Source organism: Trematomus bernacchii, unplaced genomic scaffold (assembly GCF_902827165.1).
Source record: "Trematomus bernacchii unplaced genomic scaffold, fTreBer1.1, whole genome shotgun sequence".
In the NCBI taxonomy this organism is placed as follows: Eukaryota; Metazoa; Chordata; class Actinopteri; order Perciformes; family Nototheniidae; genus Trematomus; species Trematomus bernacchii.
Genome location: NW_022987735.1, coordinates 553,157 through 574,626, shown reverse-complemented (window position 1 = coordinate 574,626; position 21,470 = coordinate 553,157). Strand labels below are relative to the sequence as shown.

Sequence of the window (21,470 nt, the reverse complement as noted above, 5' to 3'; positions counted from 1 at the left end):
GCATATTAGCTTGACCATACACTGCTTGTCTTCAGATGCAGAGGCATGTACTGTTCATTCATGAGTATTAGCCTACAATTAAGTATTTGTTTGAAATGTTTTAGAGGGGTGTTGATTTTACTTTACTGCCACTTTAGAAGCCATATTGTATTTCATTATACTTCAGGTCTCTCTACAATTCGTAACACCTCTAAAACGTCAAGGGAGGTGGGCTGAATATGAATGAAAAAAACAGAACATGACAACCTTCATAAAGATAGGACTTGTTGTATACGTTTGCAAGCTACCCAATGAAATGAGAGCATAATCTGTCATTAACAATTCTGTCACCTAATACAGTACAATGACTTCTTTTTTACTATGTACATGCTGAGCCTTATTCCAAATATCAACTTATGGTCTATGCAGTAAACCACATACCGCATCATTACTACTACTATTTATTATTACCTTATTGCATCTTGTAAAAGGCAATCTAAAGTCTTATTGCGACCTAAGGACAAGAGAGGTTCTTTGCATTTTGAAGTGTAATTATCCTGAAGCTGCATGCTCCATTGCTTTGATGAGAAGCGTTAAGCAGAAACCATCTTCAGGATCTCTGGTCCAGAGAGCAGAGCTGATGCACAGAACTGGTTTTTATAACAGTTTCTGATGTCTTCCTACAGTAGGTCCAGTGTTGGGGCTGTACTGAGCACAACCAAATAAAAGCCCTTGAGTGGTGAGTGTGGGAGATAGCATTTAGGCAGCAGCAGCATACATTACTGGTCACTGCACAGATGTGCTCCCATATGTTCGCCTGAGTGAGAGAACGTTGTGCTTTCTTGATAAAGAGTGACAGATATGGGCCACAGGCAGCGGGGGGAGGGGTCTCACGGTGGAGGAACAGTGTGCTGACAGCTTGGCAGATAATAGCTGGACTCTTTTGGTGGATTTTCTTTATTTTCTCCGTCAAATGATTCCCTGCTGCTAACCTGTATTCCTTCACCTTTCTTTACCCTTTGCTCATTCTAACCCAGTATGATAATCCCTGCAATGTGGCACACACAATGGAGGGGTTGTTGCACATTTGGCAATCTGAGGGTGTTTCAAACAGGAGCAGTTTTACAATCATGTGTCCAAATCAAAACACTCACCTCAGATGCTCTGACCAAAGCCCTCAGTCTGTCCACAAATCCACGACTAAATGCTTTGGTGATGTGGTTTTTGCTGCCCCAAAACTATGGATTGTTTGTCCTCCTGCCATTTGAATTTTTCAGATATGGATGCTTGAAATACACAAAGAAAACACCTGTATGTGCTTTCTTTTAAATGTAGATTACCTAATCTGTGCCGTTACTTCTTATGAAGGCAAATAATTGCTCCTACTGAAGGAGTTTGTCATCTCCTTCATCATGATAAACGTATGATCTTCATTTACACTTTTCTCTTCTTTCTGTTGTTTTAATGGGATAAAGTGTGAAATGTGAATCCCAGACATTAGGTTTTCTTCTATTGTGAGTGGAAGATATCATTTTAACTGAAAATAGTTCTGGAAATCCAAATGACCGTCATTTCCATGTTTTGGTCTTGATGTCTATACAAATTGTGTTGAGGGTCTTCTTGAGTTTCTATCTTTTATTTCAAGGGTTCGAAATAGTTATATTGCAAAGTAGGTTTTCACATACAGGGCAATTGCCTTCATGTAATTGGATATTCCTGGCAGCACACAGTATTTGCCTGGGAGTCTGAATGTTCTGAGGGCTGTCATTAAAATATGCATCAGATTTATTAGTTTGTTTCCCTCTGGAACAAGAAACAGGGCCTAAACTGCTGGATCTATTAAAGGAGCAGTCCCTATAATGAGCTTTGTCTTATACTGCTCTAAATGAGTTTATAAATCTAATTAAAGATTGGATTTGAGCTGGAATAACAGCATGACAATAAGACTGTTATTCACTGTCCTTCTTGTACATTTGAACGGTGTTTGTGTTTTATCAGTTTGATCCCAATGTAAAATAAATCACATCATGATTTAATATCTTTATGTGATAGATTTTTCACGTCCATTTTTTCCCTAGTTTATGAATTAATTTTAAAGTGAGACATTGTTGGAATACAATCATTTAAGATTAAGATGAAGATTTTAATGTTTTATTAAAGTACATTTTTTCACCAGATTATGAATAATTTTGAAGTGAGACATTACAACCGACTGTAAAAAATACATAGCCTACAGATGAGCTGCCAGTAAAACAACATATTTAAAACATATTAGGTGCATCCGATATGTCATCTCTCTCAATCGAATCGATCTGCCTGATAAACCGGAGGGTTTCTCATCATTTGTATTTTGCGTCTGACTGCAGATTCAGCGCCGCTGCTGCTCATACGCAATCCCTGGATAGGTGGTTGCCATGGATTCCTGGGTCACATGCGTGGGTTTCCTGTAGCCAGAAGCAGCAGAAGAAGAAGATGCTTGGACGAAAAATCCAGAGCCATTTTCATTCAAGAAAAAGAGAGGAATCGCTGTGGAGGGATTGCTGACTGGGTGGCCTGACTACACCCGTCTGCTCGTTTTGGCTTTTTTCATCCCACTGGGTGCTTTTGGTTATTTCGGATTCGCAGCAAACCGGTTTTGTCCACATTCATAGACTGATAATAGGAATGAGTATAGAAATTCCTGAAGGACTGACGGAGCTGTTACAGAGCTTTACCGTGGAAGTGTTGAGGAATCAGCCCAGGGATTTGCTCGAGTTTGCATTACAGTACTTCACCCAGCTGAAGGAAAGTGAGACCAAAGAGGCCTCTTTTGGCAATGACCAAAATTCGGCCCCAAGACCTGGAAAAGCGGTCAATTTCATTGACGAAGCCATGCAGATCGATTCGGAAAACGGAGAGGAGGACGACGACGATGACGAGGAATTCATAGGTAGGCGATCATATGTACTCTATGTCGGGAGGAAATGTGATGGTGGATTTTTTTGTTAATTAGGAACAATGAGCATGTTTCGCTGTGTACACGGCTTCAGATGGAGACACATTGCTCGCGTGATGCTCCGCCACCTTGCATCCACCACGGCGCTGTCATTTGCCATATATGGTCACAGAGGGTGAAAGATGGATAATGAACGTGTCTTGTCTTCATCTGTGCAGACACGTTTGTGTGACAAGGACAGCATTCAGGCAAAGCATCTGCGAAAAAAAGGGGTTTGTGTTTATTTCCACACAGGCCTACCCTGCACCTCTAGGTCATTTCAATATTTCCAGTTTCAGGTGCAGGCCGGATGGGCCTTCCATGATTATGTATAAGAAAATATGACAAAGCAGACACACGTGAAAAATGAACCTCTGCTGTGATGCAAGCAATGCAAAATATGTGTGTAAATGTATCTGGATGAATTGTGCTCCCTGAGCTGTGGTCATATGTCTCACTGTGGCCGGTGCAGTGTGGCCACAAGGTGCAGCAAGTAGCATAGCAACCCAGAGCTCTGACACAGCATCCCAATGAGGGTTGGGGTCTGCAAGGCAGCCTGCAATGGTTACATAAGGACACGTACACTGCATTCAGTCATTAAACTAACTATTGTAGTATTTTTGGGTCATGATTGTGCCATATCAAACCTCCAGTGCCTTGTCTTAATGAAATTCCAGTGAGCCTCCTTGGACAACAATGGCTGGCAGGCTATTAATGGATGAGACCTCCTATCTAATGTATATTTCATATTGAGACTTTTGTGTTAGAGCTTGGCACCTTTGCTGGGTTTTGCATTTGAATTTTGTTTCTCATTCAAATTAGATTCAAACGCACTTCAAAGCAGCTGTCCTCATTCAGGTTTTACCCAAATGAATAAGGCTCCTTAATGAGCAAAGGTCTGTGCGTACGCCACTGATGTAGAAACACTTGTGTGTTAGGATAACCTTATCTGCATCAATGATTCACCTTTTCTGTGAGATAGATGTACTGTATCATGAAATAAAACATTCTAATACATATGTTTTGTTTTGCAGCCCCGGTAATAAACAGATTCATCAGAAGAGCATCAGGTGAGTTATCATTCGCTGGTTGTTTCAAGCATGTTCTGTCAAGAGGGAAACTCTGGACTGTGTCAGTGCTGGAAACATATAAAACTTATTTGACACATGAATACGTAAGACCTGCTCCATTACAAGGGAAAATGAAGTATTTTTCCATCTGTCTTTTCTCAATGTCTTCTGCTTAATATAATCGTGCAGATTTATTAGAGTTTGTGAAACCACTCTGTCTCTAGCCGGGTTAATAATGTCAGTGAGTGACGTTGGTGAGGAGAGGAGGACAAGTACTGCTACTAATTATAATCTCCCTCTCATGATAATAGTAACATTGTGGCTTCAACTTCATAACTGCATTAGGACTGATGCATCTGCATGTTTGACAGCCTGAATGGAAAGTATGAGCAAGTAAAGGTATTCAGTAACAGCTAAAGCATATTACTTACATTTTATCACTTCAGATTTTACCTAAACATCCTCTACATAGGCCAAAGAAATAGCACTTGTGAATAAAATGCATTTAATAATGTACTGAAAAAGGGGTATATTTGAATTAATGTAAGAATAATTGAAAGTTTGTTATGATACAGTGTCCTGTTAAAAAAAAGGAAGGAAATGCAGTATGAAAGCCACCAATAAAGCTGTGTTCATTGAAAGATTTATTACATGAAATGTTGCTGAATCATTCCTGAGATTTGCTGTTGTTATGATCACTTGAATATGACTATGTTTTGAGTGTTTTATTTAAAATGTTGTTGTTTCCGAAGGTTTTACCTTTGGGTAGACATCTTCATTTTAAGGTGAATTATGCTCTCTGTTAGAAAGTGTCGAGTTCATTCATTTGTTGATCTCTGTCATGCAGTGTGTGCTGAAGCTTTCAATCCAGATGACGATGATGAGGATAAAGAGCCAAGGGTAAACTGTCTTTCTTACCATGAAGATCCCGTCTTGGTTGATTTGTAGTATGGATTGCAGCTCTGAATATGAATCAAACAGTCAACATGATAAAGTATATGTATGTATATGTACTTTAAAGTTTATGCCATCATAGGCTTATATCATAAGACCTGTGTATTAATTTACAGGTCACCCACCCAAAAACTGATGAGCAGAGACAGAGACTACAGGAAGCATGTTGGGACATTCTTCTGTTCAAGAATTTGGATGCGGTGAGTGGATTATTCCATAAGCACTCTGTGCTCCTCTGGTTTGTGCTCTGCCATCTCTTAAATTACACAAAGGAGGACATGGCCCGAGGCCAGCAGCTTTTTGCCCAGTTCAGTGCACTATGCATGATTTGTTAAGATGGTTATTTTAAAGTAGCTGAAACAGCACGCTGAGTGGATTCTGCATGATTGTTTTTTTTCATTTATTTGACTGATATTTTACACAGGAGGAGATGTCTCAGGTGCTGGATGCCATGTTAGAGAAATTCCTCACCGAAGGCGAGCACATCATTGATCAAGACGACGACGGGGACAACTTTTATGTTATTGAAAGGTGAGCTTTCGTGTGGCTTTCACAACATGGCTTACTTATGATTTTTTAAATCAGAGCATTGATTGTTTTGTAGAACTGTAAAATGTTTATGAAATAATCTGTAAAATCATTGTTTCAAGCTGATTCAAGATTTACGGACACACCAATATGTCTGCCATGTATTTATATTTTTCTCTGATGTTTTTCTTTTTCATTCAGTGGGACGTTTAACATTTTCGTGAAGATTGATGGCACAGACAAGATGGTAGGCTGCTATGACAACCGAGGCAGCTTCGGAGAACTAGCGTTGATGTACAACACCCCCAGGGCAGCCACAATAATCGCCACCTCCCCTGGAGCCGTTTGGTGCCTAGTGAGTAAACCATTAAAGCCTCATGCAAGGGCACAGTTGGCTCCGTGCACAGGATTAAAAACCCGCTGTGCTGTTAGTTGCCACATTTAACAGTAAATATCTAGGTTGTCAGTGACAGTGTTGGCATTATTAGATGAGATCATGTGGACTTACTGCGATAACAAACTGTATGAAACCTAATGAATGCAACAGTACATGAGAGAGCACTAATAATGCCCCTGGATATGAATACATGTTCATTAATGCATTTATTAAAGCTAATGAATGTGGAAACTGAATGTGAAAAGATATGTTTATTTATGAATGTAATACAGGCCAATTAAAAATGTTTTGTGGCCCATTCAGAGAGCTCCGCTATCAGATCCGCTCAACAAGGCAAAGTGAACCTCAGATGAACTTAACTTGTTGAGTAATCAAGTTATTCAATTATCAGAATTTAAGCTGGGGCTTTAAACGCCATAATGGAAAACACAAAGTGCGATAACAAAAACTGGTAAATCTAAATTAAAACAGTTTTAAAAATTGGGTCTGAAAACAGCTGTTTTTGAGTAGTTGATCTGTGAAGCAGCTTGTTTATTAATGACTCAGCAAAGGTCGTGTCCTTATACTGTGGGGAACAGCGTTGTTATGTCATCTGTGTGCAGACCGGGCAGGTTGCAGCAGTATCCCCTATTGACCCGGTACTTGTAGTTTGTGTTTGAGGTTGTGAACAAGCAGAGAGTCGTGTTCAACAGACAAGCCCCTGACATCGAGGAGGGACAGTGAGGGCCTCTGTTCAAACAGTAGTAGAGTCGGATTTAGGTCTGGGACATCTATCAGGCTTATTTCCGCTGATACTGCTGATCACTTGGTATCATTTGAAATGGGGTTGTAATGGTTAACTTTTTGGTAACCTTGTTAGATATTAAAGCTGTGGTACACCATGTCCTTAGGCCCAGGACTGACTCTACTGACAGATATTATACTGTACTTAAGTAAAAGGTAGTAATACCACGGTGTAAAAATACTCAAGTACACGTCTGGTATTTGTCTGAATAATATATATTATATCACTGGATTTTAACTAACAATCCATTTATGCACACATCATTTTAATGTGGTAGCTGGTTAAGGTTAAGCTAACTTAAACAACATTTTATCATGCCATGTACCTTATAATAATATGCCATAACTAATTTGTCAATTATATTTTTGTATTAATATTATTAACCTGGAAAGTCACTATTAACTAATCTTCTTCGTGCCTAAATCGTGCACGTCCGCCAAAACACTTCCTATTTTTAAATCCTGACTAAAAACGCACCTATTTGCCGCTGCTTTTAATTGAGCTGCCCATACTCACACTACAGTATGCCTTTTTAGTCATGTATTCTGTACCAGCTGTGTTTATTTATTTATTTTATTTTCATTATATGAAATGTTTTATTATATATATATATATATATTATATTTATGTTGTATTTGTTCTTAAATGTCTTTTGCTTTTAATGTGTAAAGCACTTTGAATCGCCACGTGCTGAAAAGTACTATATAAATAAAATTGCCTTGCCTTGCCTTCTCAAATAAAGGTAGTGAGTAAATAGTACAATATTTCCTTCCAAATTATATAGGAGTAAAAGTTTGCCGTAGCATAAACTGGAAAGACTCAACTTAAGTTCAGTTAAGTACAAGTACCTCAAAAAATGTACTTAAGTAAAATACTTGAGTAAATATACATAGTTACTTTCCACCGAATAGAATAGAACAGAATAGTATGTAACCAGCTACTACTGTATGCCATCAAACATGTTGCTGGATATTATTTGAATCTAAAACATCATCCTGCTGAATGACACACAAACAAACTGAGATATTTCTAAAGATTTATCGCTTAGAGCAACAGCCTCCATGAGCACATGATTGATGCTGCTTGAATTATCCCAGAGCTGGTGTTATGGTTTGAAGGAGACGCTTTTCTTACTTAAAAACGGGTTAACAGTGACCCCTACTGCAGACATGTTGTTTCATAAGAGATATTGTTTGCTTAAGGATGCCAGAACATTCTAGGGAAAATGTAAAAAAGGTCAAAATCAAAGGTGTTTTACAGGAAGAAAAAATAGAGGGGCTTTTGAATAAATACAAAAAATACTCTGACATGATTTTGTTACGTTTTCTTTTAATCTGTGTTTCAGGATCGTCTGACATTCAGGAGGATAATAGTGAAGAACAACGCCAAGAAAAGGAGGCTGTATGAGGCCTTCATTGAAACGCTACCACTGCTTACATCATTAGAGGCTAGGATTAGTTTGTCCTCCAATGTGAATAAAGTTGACCATGCTTTAAAAGTAACTCCATTGTTAACCACATATATTGTCTTCCACAGCTCTCAGAGAGAATGAAGGTAGTGGACGTAATATCCACCAACGTGTACAATGATTCACAGCAGATTATTGCTCAGGTGAAGAATCTCTATGATCTGTTCTTACATTGATAATTTCACCTTCTGCTGCAATGGAGCAATAATAGATACTGAGTCACACGTTTAGTTTTCTTTGTATTACAGGGTGATTTAGCAGATTCCTTCTACATTGTTGAATCTGGCCAAGTAAGAATCACCATGAAAAGAAGCAGGGTATGTTTGACCAGTTTGCCCTTCGTTATTTAAGTTAAAAAAAATGTTTGCATATCCAATTAGGTTAATTGTGTGTTTTTCTTCCTGTCAGACGAAAAAAGATCAGGAAGATGAGGAGGTGGAAATCGCCACGTGCTCTAGAGGCCAGTATTTTGGAGAGTTGGCGCTTGTCACAAACAAGCCCAGAGCTGCATCAGCCTATGCTGTGGGACGAGTCAAATGCTTGGGTATATGTTTATGATTTATTTAAAACAATCATAACTCTAACTCGAAACTCTCCTTAAATGATTTCTGACTCCTCTGTAATTTGTCTGTTTTGTCAGTCATTGACGTACAAGCCTTCGAGAGACTGCTGGGCCCGTGTATGGACATCATGAAGAGAAACATTGCTAACTATGAGGAACAGCTGGTGGCCCTGTTTGGGAGTAGCACTGAGATTGAGCAACAAAGTGCATGAACAGCAATGGACCATGAATTGGTGGATGAAAAAGAGGGTTGTTACGATGTTTCCCCCATTATCACTTAAACAGCTTTTCTTACAACAAATGTGAATATCCACTACTACATTTGTGTGTCAGATAAATATAACAGACTACGTCAGAATCCCATATGAGACGAGGTTCATTTTAGCAGAGTTGCCACAGCGTGTTACAGTAAGCCAAAGCAGAGATGCTTAAAGCTTGTTTGAAGTAGAATTGTCACGATTCTCACCTTAAAATGTAAGCGTACATTTTACCTGTCAGTGTAAGACGCATTATCTGTTTGTATATTGAACACTTTTGTTATTGCTCACCTTTTTCTCCACAGTGTTATAGTTACACCTACAGTATAATATCGTTTGTACTACATTTCTAAACATTGTTTGTGGAAATCAGATGCCAAAGCTAATTTCTTACTGGATAATGGTGAGCAAATATGTCACGATCTCTCGTCATTTTTGGCTAGAGCACTAACATTTGCGGCATGAGGTGCACTGGTACAAGTGCCACAATATGAGAAAGGATTACAATTTGTAAAAGAAGTTGATTTGATAACATATTTCACATTTTGATTACCACAGAATGTAAACTTGGCAGTACTTTAACATTTTTACAAAATACGTTTCTGTTTATCATAATGTTGAACCCCTTGAACACGTTCATAAACTTTATATCATCGTTGGTAAGTGTGTTTGTGGCTGTTAGCCTAATTCTATGCTTTTGCAAAAAAACAAACTTCAGAGAGATAGCTGATAGTTTTGTAAGAATATACAACACATTGCTGTACAATTTGAAACTGAGTATTTACTGTTATTATATAGGCCCAGCTTTAATTGAATAAGTTGCCCCACTAGACTAGTCATTATAGGCAGTGTCTTGAAACAATTGATTTTCCTGTGTTTTAATGTAAAATGTAGGTCATATTGTTTTTGTGTCTGTGAAACATACATTATGATTATGACATTCATTATTGCTGTCTACCTCTGCCAACTACTTTTGGAAACATATGTTCCAACGTTCCCTCTAAGCAGGAATCTAAAGTGGGTCTTCTCTCTCTCTCTCTCTCTCTCTCTCTCTCTCTCTCTCTCTCTCTCTCTCTCTCTCTCTCTCTCTCTCTATCTCTCTCTCTCTCTCTCTCTCTCTCTCTCTCTCTCTCTCTCTCTCTCTCTCTCTCTCTCTTCTTCTCTATTTTTAAGATTAATAATTGAAGTCTTCTGTAATTTGTCTGTGGTTTACTGCAGCTTAAACTGTTCAAAGCTGGTTTAACATTGAAACATTCTGACCTTCCCCCCCTTTGTGCAGGTAGTGCTGGTCATTTTTGAAGGCAAACCCATGATACTGGCTGAAAGTACTGTATGTTTAACTTTTCATGTCAATAAAGAACATTTTTATATTTGCGTTTCACTTAATATTTTGTCACAATTATGGAACAGCCATACAATTCTGTAACGCATTCGTTGTATTACATTTTTCATTCAGTGTATGCATTTGTTTGAATAATGTTGTTGTAAAACAGTTACAATTGTAACTGCAATTACTCAACTGCAAGGTAAATGACACTACATCTAGAAAGCAGACTATACTTCTTGCTGTGGTTGCAACATTGTTGATTAAAAAAATAATCATGCATTGTTCCTGTTATTCCCAATCAGCTGTTACTGGGCAGTAATAGGCATGTACTTTCATCCAATCATACGATGAAAAACAAACTAGGCCCCGCCTTCAAGGTTTTTCTCAATCATGTGAACCAATAGAATTCCCGGATTCTTGTTATTGATGTTCTTATCCACCAATAGGAGGCTTTCTCTGTATGCATTCATTCCCACCCTTCGAGTTCATGCCAGAGAGTTTCTTTATGGCGACTGGTTTGGTAAGTGGAAAACAGACTACTTTTATCGAAGAAATAAACGGTTTAAACGTATTTTTAACGTTAGCGTCGTGTGATTGGTGTATTTGCTGTTCTAACTCGATGTTTTAGCTGGGTTGTCACGCCTTTATTTGATCTCCAATGACAGGTTGTGCTCGACAATGTTTTTTTTCGCGATGACGCTTGTTGTTTTGGTGATAACAAGCCCAACCAAAAGCTCTTCTGTGTATAAAAAACATGTCATTCATTTGGTGAAATCTGCTTTGAGTCGTGTAAAAGTCTCGTTTTAAAAGCCTCTCCGTGTTTTTGTGTCATTCATTTTGAACGGGGCAGTGAGGTTGCGTCATGCCTCAACTTGTTGACATTCTTTTGTTTACAGTGTTAGACCCGACAGCCTCTGGGACTGAACACTGTTACTGCTTTTGGGGAGTGGGGAACAGCAGGCCCGAGTGTCAATCTCTCTTTTTGGACCTTTTAATACTTCTGAATCGTTATATTTACTGTATGTTATTCGTGTCCGTGTTTACGAAGTCAAAGCGACGTTTGTCAGAGCGTGCAATGACGGTTGGAACGCACATATCCGTTATTTCCTTCTTGTAAACTGAATCATTTGATCGTCACCTCTTTATTGTACATATTTGTAATGATTTTTTTACTTTGCATGTCGCTAAAAAACACATTATGTTATATTAAAATCAGGATTACACTCTTTTACTTCGTATTTTCTTCCATCTCCAGTTTTCGAATCTTTAAAAGCCACTTTAACAGAGGAATTCCTGCTATTTTTCACTTTTGCTACGCAGTTATGAATGAATGAGCTCTGGTACGCATGCGCCAAATCCCTTTAAGTTTATAAACAAGGCCTCCATGCAGCGGGTCACGTGACCAGCCGCAGTGGTATACTGTGTCGATTCAGAGACAAAGGATTCCCTAAATGCTTCATACCTTCTCCATTTTAATCATGCAATATATGAAATGTCTTGCTATGATAACAGACTGTCACAGCTGTTTATTTATTTGCGCGTTCAGAAACATTTGGCTACTGTGATAATGTTTTTTTTTTATCCACTACATTGATCCGTTCATTATGTCTTCCTGAAACCATATCACTATCAAAAACACGCGTATCGCCATTCAGGCGTATGCAATCCTTTTTTAGTGGGTTAGGGTTAGTGATTATTTTTAATGCAGCATTGTGCAGCAGTTTCACTTTAAATGTGAAAACTCACTTTTTTTCTCCCCTTTTTGTTTTGCATGAAATCAGCTGATGTGGCAGCATATGATGACGGAAGCTGAGTAAACAGACCTGCAGCCTGTTAAAGAGAGAGGAAACAGTAGAATATTGTGACAATGGACGAGTCTTTCGATCCACTCAAGTGCAACGAGGACCTGCCTTCCTCACCTGCATGCCACATGGAATATGGTAACATCCCAACACAGCAAAATCACATTTTACACTGGCCTTTTCCACATGTTAATAATCAGATTTGCGATTAATTTATGTTGTCCATTGGTTTGAGAATATTACGAATACAATCTGATTCCTGATTTTTAAATCTGGATTTGTACTGATCTATATGGCATTAAGTCATCATCTTGGTAGTTGGAAAAACAAAGTGATATTTTTTTAGACCAAACAACTAATCAAATATTCGAGAAAGGTATTGACAGATTTATAGACAATGAAAATAAATGTTAGTCACAGTCCTGGGATTATGAATTTGACCGTTGATTTCTCCCCAGATGACCTGCCGGAGCTGCAGGAGGTGGAGGAGGACCAGAGGTCTCCAGGGATATTTCAGGTTGGAGCAGGAGTGTCCCACCAGGAGCTCAGCTGCTCACCCAGCACCAACTGGCTGGCTGAGCTGGCTAACATTGCCACCAACCCTAAGACCTCCCTGCTAAAGAGCGCCCCCCTCAAGAGGTTTGTACTGAGGCAAAATAGTATGAAAATCAAAAGTCTGATGAGCGTATTCAGGGATATAAACACAGAGAAGTGTACAATCCCTGTACAACATAATTACACTGCTTCCCCTGGGGGGTGCTCCACATAGCAGGACTGTCGAGTTAGTCACATCATTTAGAAAATGTGTTAAATATCTTACGAAATTCTGTACATTTTTCAGCAATCAATAAAGTGAATAGCTTTCTGTCCCTGTCTTACTGTCTAAACCCTGCTTCTGCTGAACAACTGAATCACCTTTTGCTGTCTGTAGATTATTAAAAACACAAATATTAAGTATCAACAGTGACCAAATAAATGTGAATGATATTGTCTTTTTTTCCAGATCATCACCAGTCCACATCAGTAATAGTTTACATTCCTACGCTCGCCCCCCATTAGCCAGCAGTGCCCCCATCCCGTCCAGAGGCTACCTCAGGGAGCGCAGGCGTGTCAGGGTAACTCTTCACTTCAGACAACATTGTAAACCTAAGATTCAACCATAAATTGTGTATTACATGTAAACTAATGTAATTTTTTCACGTTATTTTTTAATATACAATAGGCCAGCAGCGAGTCCGAATCTGGAGTTTTCTCAATGTCCTCCTCTTTTTCTGATGATGAAGACATGGCCTGGTCCCACTCCTGGCCCTCCACAGCCTGGCATTGCTTCCTTAAAGGTGAAAACACACACTCATGTACAAACGGTATTCACTGTGGATTCTGGTAACTAGCTATGAGTCATAATTCTTAGATGTTCTTTAGAAAAGCTCAGGTTTCACTTGAACGTGTCTGCATGCACTGGTGGTCATTACAGTCATTAGTCATGTTTTCTTCAATCTGTTATTGTTTAAACGGTAATGTGCAAATGTAAGCCACACACATTTTTATTTCAGACTTGAGAACATTTTTTTTTTTCTATCTTTTATTGAAACTTGTCAGAACTGTTTGTGAACAGACCTGTAATTAGTATTGTAAAAAAGTACTGATTGCATTTGAACTGCTCTGCCCTCAAAGTTTGCTAATAATAACCAAAAATGAAATAAAAACTGTTTTGGACAGAAGCTTTAGAGGTTCTGACAACACTCTTGTTTACACACAGTTCAAAGAATCCTCACTCTACAACTGCTACAAAAATGTGTAAAGAAATTCTGACCCCTGGTGTCCAAAAAGCAGTATTGCAACCTTTTCCAGAATTCTCTTCTCAGTATCAACACTGCTTATTCATCATGTCACATTGTTGTGTTTTTATTCAGGAACTCGCCTGCGCTTCCACCGAGGTCCGAATGTGGAGTGGCAGGACGCGGATGAACTGGGGGATTCTGATGAGGACACAGACGATGAAACCATGAGGCCATTCTCCTTCTCTTTAAAGGTAGGCAACAAACCGTAAGATATTTAATACGAATCGGCTGGAATAGGTTCCCGCTTTGTACAGCTCATGTTTAGTTTTCAGGGATGCAAACACATGTATGCCGAACAAAAGATTGCACTACCTGATTTCAAAAACATGCAATCTTTTTCCAATCACCTAAGCCCAATAGGCAACCTAAAAAATGCCGGACTGACATAGATTATTGGATCCAAACACATTCTTACAGCTTAACATGAATACAACTGAATTCCTTATGTTGGCCCCAAAAAACTAAAACAGCAGCAGGAAATGAATCCATACCTTTTTATCACGCAACCTTAAAGCCAGGTACAAAACTAGAGATTCATCCTGGGTGTCAGACTTAATTTAGAAAATAACATCAGTCATTAAGAGATTATCAATCTACTGCTTAAGAAATATTTTTTAAAAGTATTCGTTCAACATCTGATTGTTAGAATCTAGTTTACGCTTTAATGTTGAACCGATAACTGCAAAAGTATTTTCACTGCATTATCAAAACATTCAACAGTTGAACTTCAACTCGTACAACATTAATGGTTCAGCTCCCCAGTTTATTTCGGACCTGCTCACAGATGATTCCCCATCAGCCCTCTCCGGTCTCCAGACTGTGCCGTTTTGGTTAAACCCAGAATTAGATCAGGCACTGGTGAAGGGGCTTTTAGTTACTGTGGCCTCCACCTTGAGAGTGCTTTGCCTGAAGAGCCGCAGTCTATAAAAACTGCATGTAGATTTAAAACTAAGCTCAAATCTTTCAGATTCTTCTAAGTCTTTCTTTTTTTGAATGTAAATTGGGTTTAGGTCTTTGTAATGAACATGCTTTTGAAATACACCTGCCTTGCTTGCCTTCTTGTTGGTTTTACCTATTCATATTTAAAAACCCTTTGTAATTAGTTTGCATCCCTCAGGATTGCTGACTGCTAGTAGAGTGAAGTGCATGATTGATTCCTTGTGATGTCAGTAGTCAAGACAACGGCTTTTAATGACCTCAAGGTGGCAGCAAAGCTAAAAGTAGAGGAAGAGAAACTGAGTGTATGACTGAAGACTGTCTTGTTGATTCGCAGAGGTGGTCTCATTTAGTATAATGGAAGTTTTTCAGGCAATTGGGAAAGCTACAGCAATTCACTCTCTGGTGGCGAGTTAAACTACTTCCTCATTATGCAAAACCTTTCTCTCATTGGTCTTTTTCACAGAGATACGGTTCAGAGGGGATGAAGTTGGTGAGCCATGAAGAGACGGTGTCTTTTGGCCAGGCTGTCCTCAAACTGACCTTTGACCCCGGCTCACCTGAGGAGGGCCTTTTGACAGCTGAATGCCGATTGGATCACCCATTTTTTGTCAAAAACAGAGGTAAAACAAGAACTTAGAAGTTCATATATGTTAAAAATAAATATAAATATTGATATTGTTTTACATTAATATATTTATTGATTTCATTGAAATATGAGAAAGTTTTTTTTCTTAATGGAAAAACTCCTTTTGGTTTATGTTTAAATAAACAGCTGTATGACTAGAACTGTTTTAAAATGTACCATCTGTGTTTTTCAGGGTGGTGTTCCTTTTATCCGAGCCTCACCGTGGTGCATCATGGGATCCCTTGTTACGAGATGCAGGTGGGCAACGTGTGCCTCCCCCCAAACCACCCAGAAGCCATCAACTGCGATGACTCTGTTGTCTTTGACACCTTCAGAAGGTACAATAATGTGATCTTGCTTTATGCAATGAAGAGACTTACTATAGTAGATATCATTCTTTTTGAATAACAATTCATCAAATGAGAATATGACAGGGGTCTCGGGGATTAATCTACAGGTACAAATTATTATTCTTCTGCTTTTAGCAACTATATTTTTGCCTCTTGGGTACGGCCAAATGCAGCCGAACTTCTTTAATAAAGTAATTATAACTTCCCAAAAATTGTAACCATAAATTAGTCAATTCTTAGATTGCAGCCTTCTTGTACACATTCCTTGTCTAATCATCATCTTTTACAAATACTACAAACTGTTTGTAGCAACATTTAATGCGGTTTGCAAAACATAAATATGCCTAAAAAGTCCGATCTTTTCAAAACGAAATGCAGCACACTGTACACTCAAAATGATTACACTCCTTTACATGTCAATTCTTTGTATTTTTTAGAAATGCATTTTTATTGACAAATATGACATTTTCAGATAATATTTGTATCAGACAGCCCATATAGACACAAAAAACGAAACTAATAACACAATATGAACAGCTATCTTTACTCTCCCTTGTGTCCTCCTGCAGCTATGACTTCACCCCCCTGGACTCCTCAGCAGTGTACGTCCTGAGCAGCATGGCCCGGCAGCGCAGGACGTCTCTGTCCAGCAGCGGCGCCGTCAGTCCGGACTGTGACAAGCTGGAGCGCTCCGGCTCCCCTCAGTCCTCCACCGGAAAATCCAACAAGAGCAACACCTCAGTGACAGCCACTGTTGCCACGCCTATAAAATGCAAGCGTCCAATGAATGCCTTCATGCTCTTCGCCAAGAAGTACAGAGTAGAGTACACGCATATGTATCCTGGGAAGGACAACAGGTACGCAAACAGCCATTGTGATTCATTTCTATATCACTGTGTTACATCTTCAGGTGTCCACATTAGCCTTTCTGTTCAATGAAAGTTCCCCACATTCAGCCCAGGAAGTGGAAATGATGAAGAGTAAGTAGTTTAATATGACTGTACCGTCACAGTACAGTCTCATTGTGCAATGGGATGTTTAAGATCCACCATTTAAGATCCCATGAGCAATGCATTTATCTCCAAACGAGCGCCGGGCCAATTTATGAAGCCAAGCTCCTCCCAGACATTTTGGTTTCCCTGCGTGGGAAAAAAAAGAGCTCCCTTCCACCTAGAGAATATATTTAATTTGATGGTGTTGTTTTTCTTTCAAATGATACCATTCTACCGTAGGATTATCATTAAACTTCACCTTCAATCTAATTATATTCTCTTGGACCATTAAACATGTATATTCATTTGTATGAATCCATTTGTCATTTAAAGCCACAGGACCCAGATTCAGCACCTGAGGTGGAACATCTGGCCGTAAGGGGCCAACATGTCTTTATTAGATATTATACCGACTTATCTTTTACGGTTTGGTTATCCTCTATTATTACTTTTTTGCCCTTATCTTTTTAACATTTTCATAGCATATCTTTTTTAGTATTTTATGCAATTTAAGTGTCATACTATACAATGAGTTTTATAGATTTTTATCAGGACATTTTTACGACTTTTTGATTGCATACCGTACTATGATACACGCTTTATTATCATTTCATTTTTATTTGTTCCGTTCATGGTATGCAAATCTTAAAGTATAATAATCGTAAACACACCATTGACCGAAAAGGAGCAGGAAGAATAAAAAAAATCTTATGACCTGCCCCTTTCTAAAAAAAAAAAAAAAGAAATAGAAATAGATGGTCTGCCCTTCATATGTCTTTTTCACAGACAAATGTATTCCCAGCCAAACATAACAGTATCTTAGGTTAATAAGAGAAACACACAAAAATACTTATTTCCCACTTGACAATGACTTTGTATGGCATAATTCACTTTATCACTTTTTTGTATTTTATGGCATACTGTACTATTCCATTGTTCTGTTTCTTTTCCTGTATTTACTCTGATCTAAACGATAGCTTGGGTTGAAAATAGAAAAATAGAAATGCGCACAATATTCTTTTTCTCAACAAAAAAAGAAGAAGAAAAGAGCAAAGTTGGATAGATCCTTCTAAGACAATTCAATCAGGAGAGACGGGTTTGATTTAAGAATACATATTTATTGCCAGGAATACACAAATGAATGTAATGGAGTTTTGGCGATTAGGCCCCGTTGTGCGGGAGTATCATTCGGGAGGGGAGAACCCATCCGATGAAATCCCCCCCGGGGTCTAGACCCTGGTGGTGGTGAATGGATAGTTGGGGTCGGTCTGAAGGGGAGTGGCTTAGCTTGACCCTCAGAGGGACAGGAGGTGAAAAGGGGTGGAGGAGGGTTGTGTCTAGTCTCCTGAAATGACAGCTGTCAGAGGGGGGAGAGCAGACTTAAAAAGGTTTAGCAGAGCGCTATGATAGGCTTGTGAGAATAGAGCGAAGTGATTGGTTAAGCTGGAGAGTGACGCCCCCGATCACTTATTGAGAGGAGAGAGAGTAAATGGATTAGTAAAGACGGTCTTCCTGGTTGAACTTGCGCTGAGCTTCATTAGTCTGGGAAAGGCGAGTACTTTATCTTCTGTCTCTCACCTTACACTCACAGAGCCATTAGTGTCATCCTGGGTGACAAGTGGAAGAAGATGAAGAATGAGGAGCGGAGGCTGTACACCATGGAGGCCAAAGTCCTGGCTGAGGAGCAGAAAAGAATCAATCCAGACTGCTGGAAACGTAAAAGAACCAACTCGGTAAGGAACAACATATATATCCAAACTGTAAATATTATATTATATTCACCCAGTCTTTGGTTTCAATCATGTGTCCGCCCGACTGTGGACTAATGGCTGATGTCTTCCTCCACAGGGCTCCCAGCAGACCTAGATAATCCCCCAGAATCCCCGGCTGCAGGTGCTTTGACACGGCGAGGTGCTGGACAGAGTCCGACGGACCGCTTGATGCCTCCTTGCTCTCTCGACTGTGACGCAGAGTTCACTCGCTTTTTGTAACCTTGAAGCATTATTAGAGACAACCCAGAATTATGAACTATAAACAAAACATGTAATCTAGTCACTAACAGTGCATATATTTTCTTATATCTTTAATGTCAAAGGCTTCTTATTCCCCTGATAAGAACTTCCTCATGTATTTCAGGTTATTTTATATTCAAGGTTGATACAAATTGAGAGCATGTGGTGCTATGCTTCAGTGTAAAAGGAGCAGTAAACGACAAGTGTGTATTTATAACTGTAAAAAGGGGAATTCTAGCAAACTTTTCCACAACTTTTCAAATTGATTATATTTGTAAAAGTCAATATATTGCATCCTTTAATGCATTTTGTAATACAGTATATTCTGCAGCTGAACTTTTGCCAACAGTTTGAGATGCTGCCCTGCCATGTCTGTAGACTTTAGCCCAGCCACTCGGCCATATGACGCTTCAGCATGTGGTGGAGGGCTTACACTCAGTCACAAAGCACTTCAGACTTCGCTGTAAGTGTTTCTTTTGCACTTTATATAAATATGTAACCTAATCATATACAGCCATTGTATACAAGTGGAAACCATTTGTTTCTTACAGCTAGTATCTTGACAGTTAGCCGTTTGACACAATCATGGCCCAGTAGCCGTGTTCTGCTTCCAGGTTGAATTTTAAAGTGCTTTGTTCATAATGTACAGGTCTCACAGCCCCAACAACCTCTTGCACAACATATCCTTGTATCATATTATAAATACTTTTTTTTTAAACTTGCATCTTATACAAGTGTTTGGTTCTTTTCAAAAACTGTAATCACAACCTGCCGGGGTGCTTGTCCTTGTGTTTGAATACATGTTAAAATGTGTTTGCCTGTCTTTTTTCTTTTGAATAATAAGCATTATTATTGTGCCACTCATGAACAAGTGGTTTAAGGGAAACGCTGAACCACACGCATGTTTTATCTCAAGCTTTAAGAGCCCTTGAATATCCACTGATCCAAACATCGGACCTGTAAAGCCCGATGTTTCTAGGTTACTCAGTTGAAGTGCGTTTTATTCTTCTGTTCCTTTCTGCCTCACAAAAACACCATGCGTATACTTGTATGCTAACAACGCCTCTGAAGGAGCAATTGTACTGAAGCAACACTGTTCACTCCAGACCTGAATGAGGACAACGTTAAAGGTCTTAATTGAATGTTATACTCACTGGAACATGGGTCTATCCCCCTGGAGATGAGAGGGGTCTGAAAGCAAATGAAAGAACAAATTATCATAAGCTTTCAACTAGTGGAGAGACCATGTTCCCGAGGAAGACTTCACAAGTGATGTAGTTAGATGTACAAGATATTCATGTTCCTTACAGCTTGCACAGGCACAATGAAATGATTAAAAACAACAATTGGGAAAGAACTGCAGTATTATCGTCAATTTTAGGTCATTATTTACATTGTATGAGCCAGAGGGCGCCATCTCTCCATTTTTCCTTATTAGAAGACATGCTGCTTTACCGCCCCCAATCATATAAACATCTCCTATCTCAATCTTCTCTTAGATAAAAGATACAAATAGATAAAATGACATAAGGTCAACATACAGATAACATTAATAATACTGAAAGTGTGCTGTGGGGAAAATAATAATACGTTGCGTTTATATCAAATAGAAGTAGCCTTACTATGTTGTTGAAAAAACTCAAATGAACATCTCTGAAATGATTCATGGACATTGGAAAGTTGTTATTTTTCTGAAATGTATGAATATCTTGAGGGCACTGCTTGTCTCCAAGTAGGAACATTTACATTTGAGAATATGAGATTCATAGCCGTGTATGCCTCATGAAATAACAATGATCAACACCCGGCAAGCCTCTCACGCAAAGGAATCTAATTATAGCATTTCCATAACAGGCCTCTCCAAAACGATCCGAGATGAATACTTAATGGTGTATTTGAGGACATGGGAAGTTGTGTCGACTCCGCTTCCGGCTCAACACCATTGTGAGCTTTAATGGAGGACCAATGAGTAAAGTGGTTATGGCGGTCAGAAATTAAAAGCATTTTTCAAATCATGTCACAGTTTTGTAAATGAAAAACATGTGTCACTGTCATGAGGAACACAACATGAAGCATTCATGGCCTTCACTGTTCTTCCTACATTTGATTTGTGATGGCTGCTGTGCTGAAGATTACATTTAAATAATAAAAACACATCTACACCACAACAGGCTCTGAATCTAAGATGTGGCAAGTTGGAGTATTCTTTAAAAATCATGAATTGATGACTTAAATATGGCAAAAATATAGCAATCATCTAATTAATTCTACATCACTGGGTGGCATTCTGCTGAGAAAGGTGTCATTTTGCTCAAATGGCTTGCATTTATGCATAAGGCTCTTTTGACAGGAACAATTAAAGAGGACCTGAATACTAACATGGACAATTAGAATGGAGAGAAACAGACAGGGATCATCACTGCTGGCGTCCTCTTGAATCAGGAGCTGCACCTTAATCAAGGCTTGCTAATTAAGGGCAATTATCTTCAGTAATTCACTGAAAGAGCGCCGACTCGGTGTCTTTGTTACAGCGAGGTGTTTTTGTAAGGCAGTCATCTCTAAATGGGATTGTGTTATGGATACATGCGTTGGTTTTAATAGATTATGTT

The 21,470-nt window shown here is 38.9% G+C and overlaps 2 protein-coding genes across 2 annotated transcripts; both read left to right on the top strand.

Moving 5' to 3' along the window:
- The first annotated feature begins 2,421 nt into the window (after positions 1-2,421).
- Positions 2,422-10,343, top strand: LOC117494952 (cAMP-dependent protein kinase type II-beta regulatory subunit). The gene is made up of 11 exons (XM_034145971.1): positions 2,422-2,908; positions 3,988-4,023; positions 4,871-4,923; positions 5,094-5,177; positions 5,402-5,508; positions 5,707-5,860; positions 8,032-8,133; positions 8,223-8,297; positions 8,403-8,471; positions 8,563-8,698; positions 8,795-10,343. Exons 1-11 carry the CDS (start codon positions 2,644-2,646, stop codon positions 8,926-8,928), a joined length of 1,215 nt encoding a protein of 404 aa, XP_034001862.1. The 5' UTR covers positions 2,422-2,643; the 3' UTR covers positions 8,929-10,343.
- Positions 10,344-10,764: 421 nt separating this feature from the next.
- Positions 10,765-19,674, top strand: hbp1 (HMG-box transcription factor 1). The gene is made up of 11 exons (XM_034145997.1): positions 10,765-10,820; positions 12,082-12,240; positions 12,561-12,741; positions 13,106-13,217; positions 13,325-13,439; positions 14,016-14,134; positions 15,346-15,502; positions 15,701-15,845; positions 16,427-16,714; positions 18,441-18,582; positions 18,698-19,674. The coding sequence occupies exons 2-11, from the start codon at positions 12,168-12,170 to the stop codon at positions 18,713-18,715; spliced, it is 1,350 nt and encodes a 449-aa protein (XP_034001888.1). The 5' UTR covers positions 10,765-10,820; positions 12,082-12,167; the 3' UTR covers positions 18,716-19,674.
- Positions 19,675-21,470: the final 1,796 nt, after the last annotated feature.

What these genes read in the sequence shown, in the direction of transcription:
- hbp1 (XM_034145997.1), top strand. Translation starts at nt 12,168, where the DNA reads ATGGACGAGTCTTTCGATCCACTCAAGTGCAACGAGGACCTGCCTTCC. An exon ending in AAGAGCGCCCCCCTCAAGAG is followed by an intron (nt 12,742 to 13,105) that starts GTTTGTACTGAG and finishes CTTTTTTTCCAG; the next exon opens with ATCATCACCAGTCCACATCA. An exon ending in ATTTTTTGTCAAAAACAGAG is followed by an intron (nt 15,503 to 15,700) that starts GTAAAACAAGAA and finishes TGTGTTTTTCAG; the next exon opens with GGTGGTGTTCCTTTTATCCG.
- LOC117494952 (XM_034145971.1), top strand. Translation starts at nt 2,644, where the DNA reads ATGAGTATAGAAATTCCTGAAGGACTGACGGAGCTGTTACAGAGCTTT. An exon ending in CTGGAGCCGTTTGGTGCCTA is followed by an intron (nt 5,861 to 8,031) that starts GTGAGTAAACCA and finishes TCTGTGTTTCAG; the next exon opens with GATCGTCTGACATTCAGGAG. An exon ending in TCACCATGAAAAGAAGCAGG is followed by an intron (nt 8,472 to 8,562) that starts GTATGTTTGACC and finishes TCTTCCTGTCAG; the next exon opens with ACGAAAAAAGATCAGGAAGA.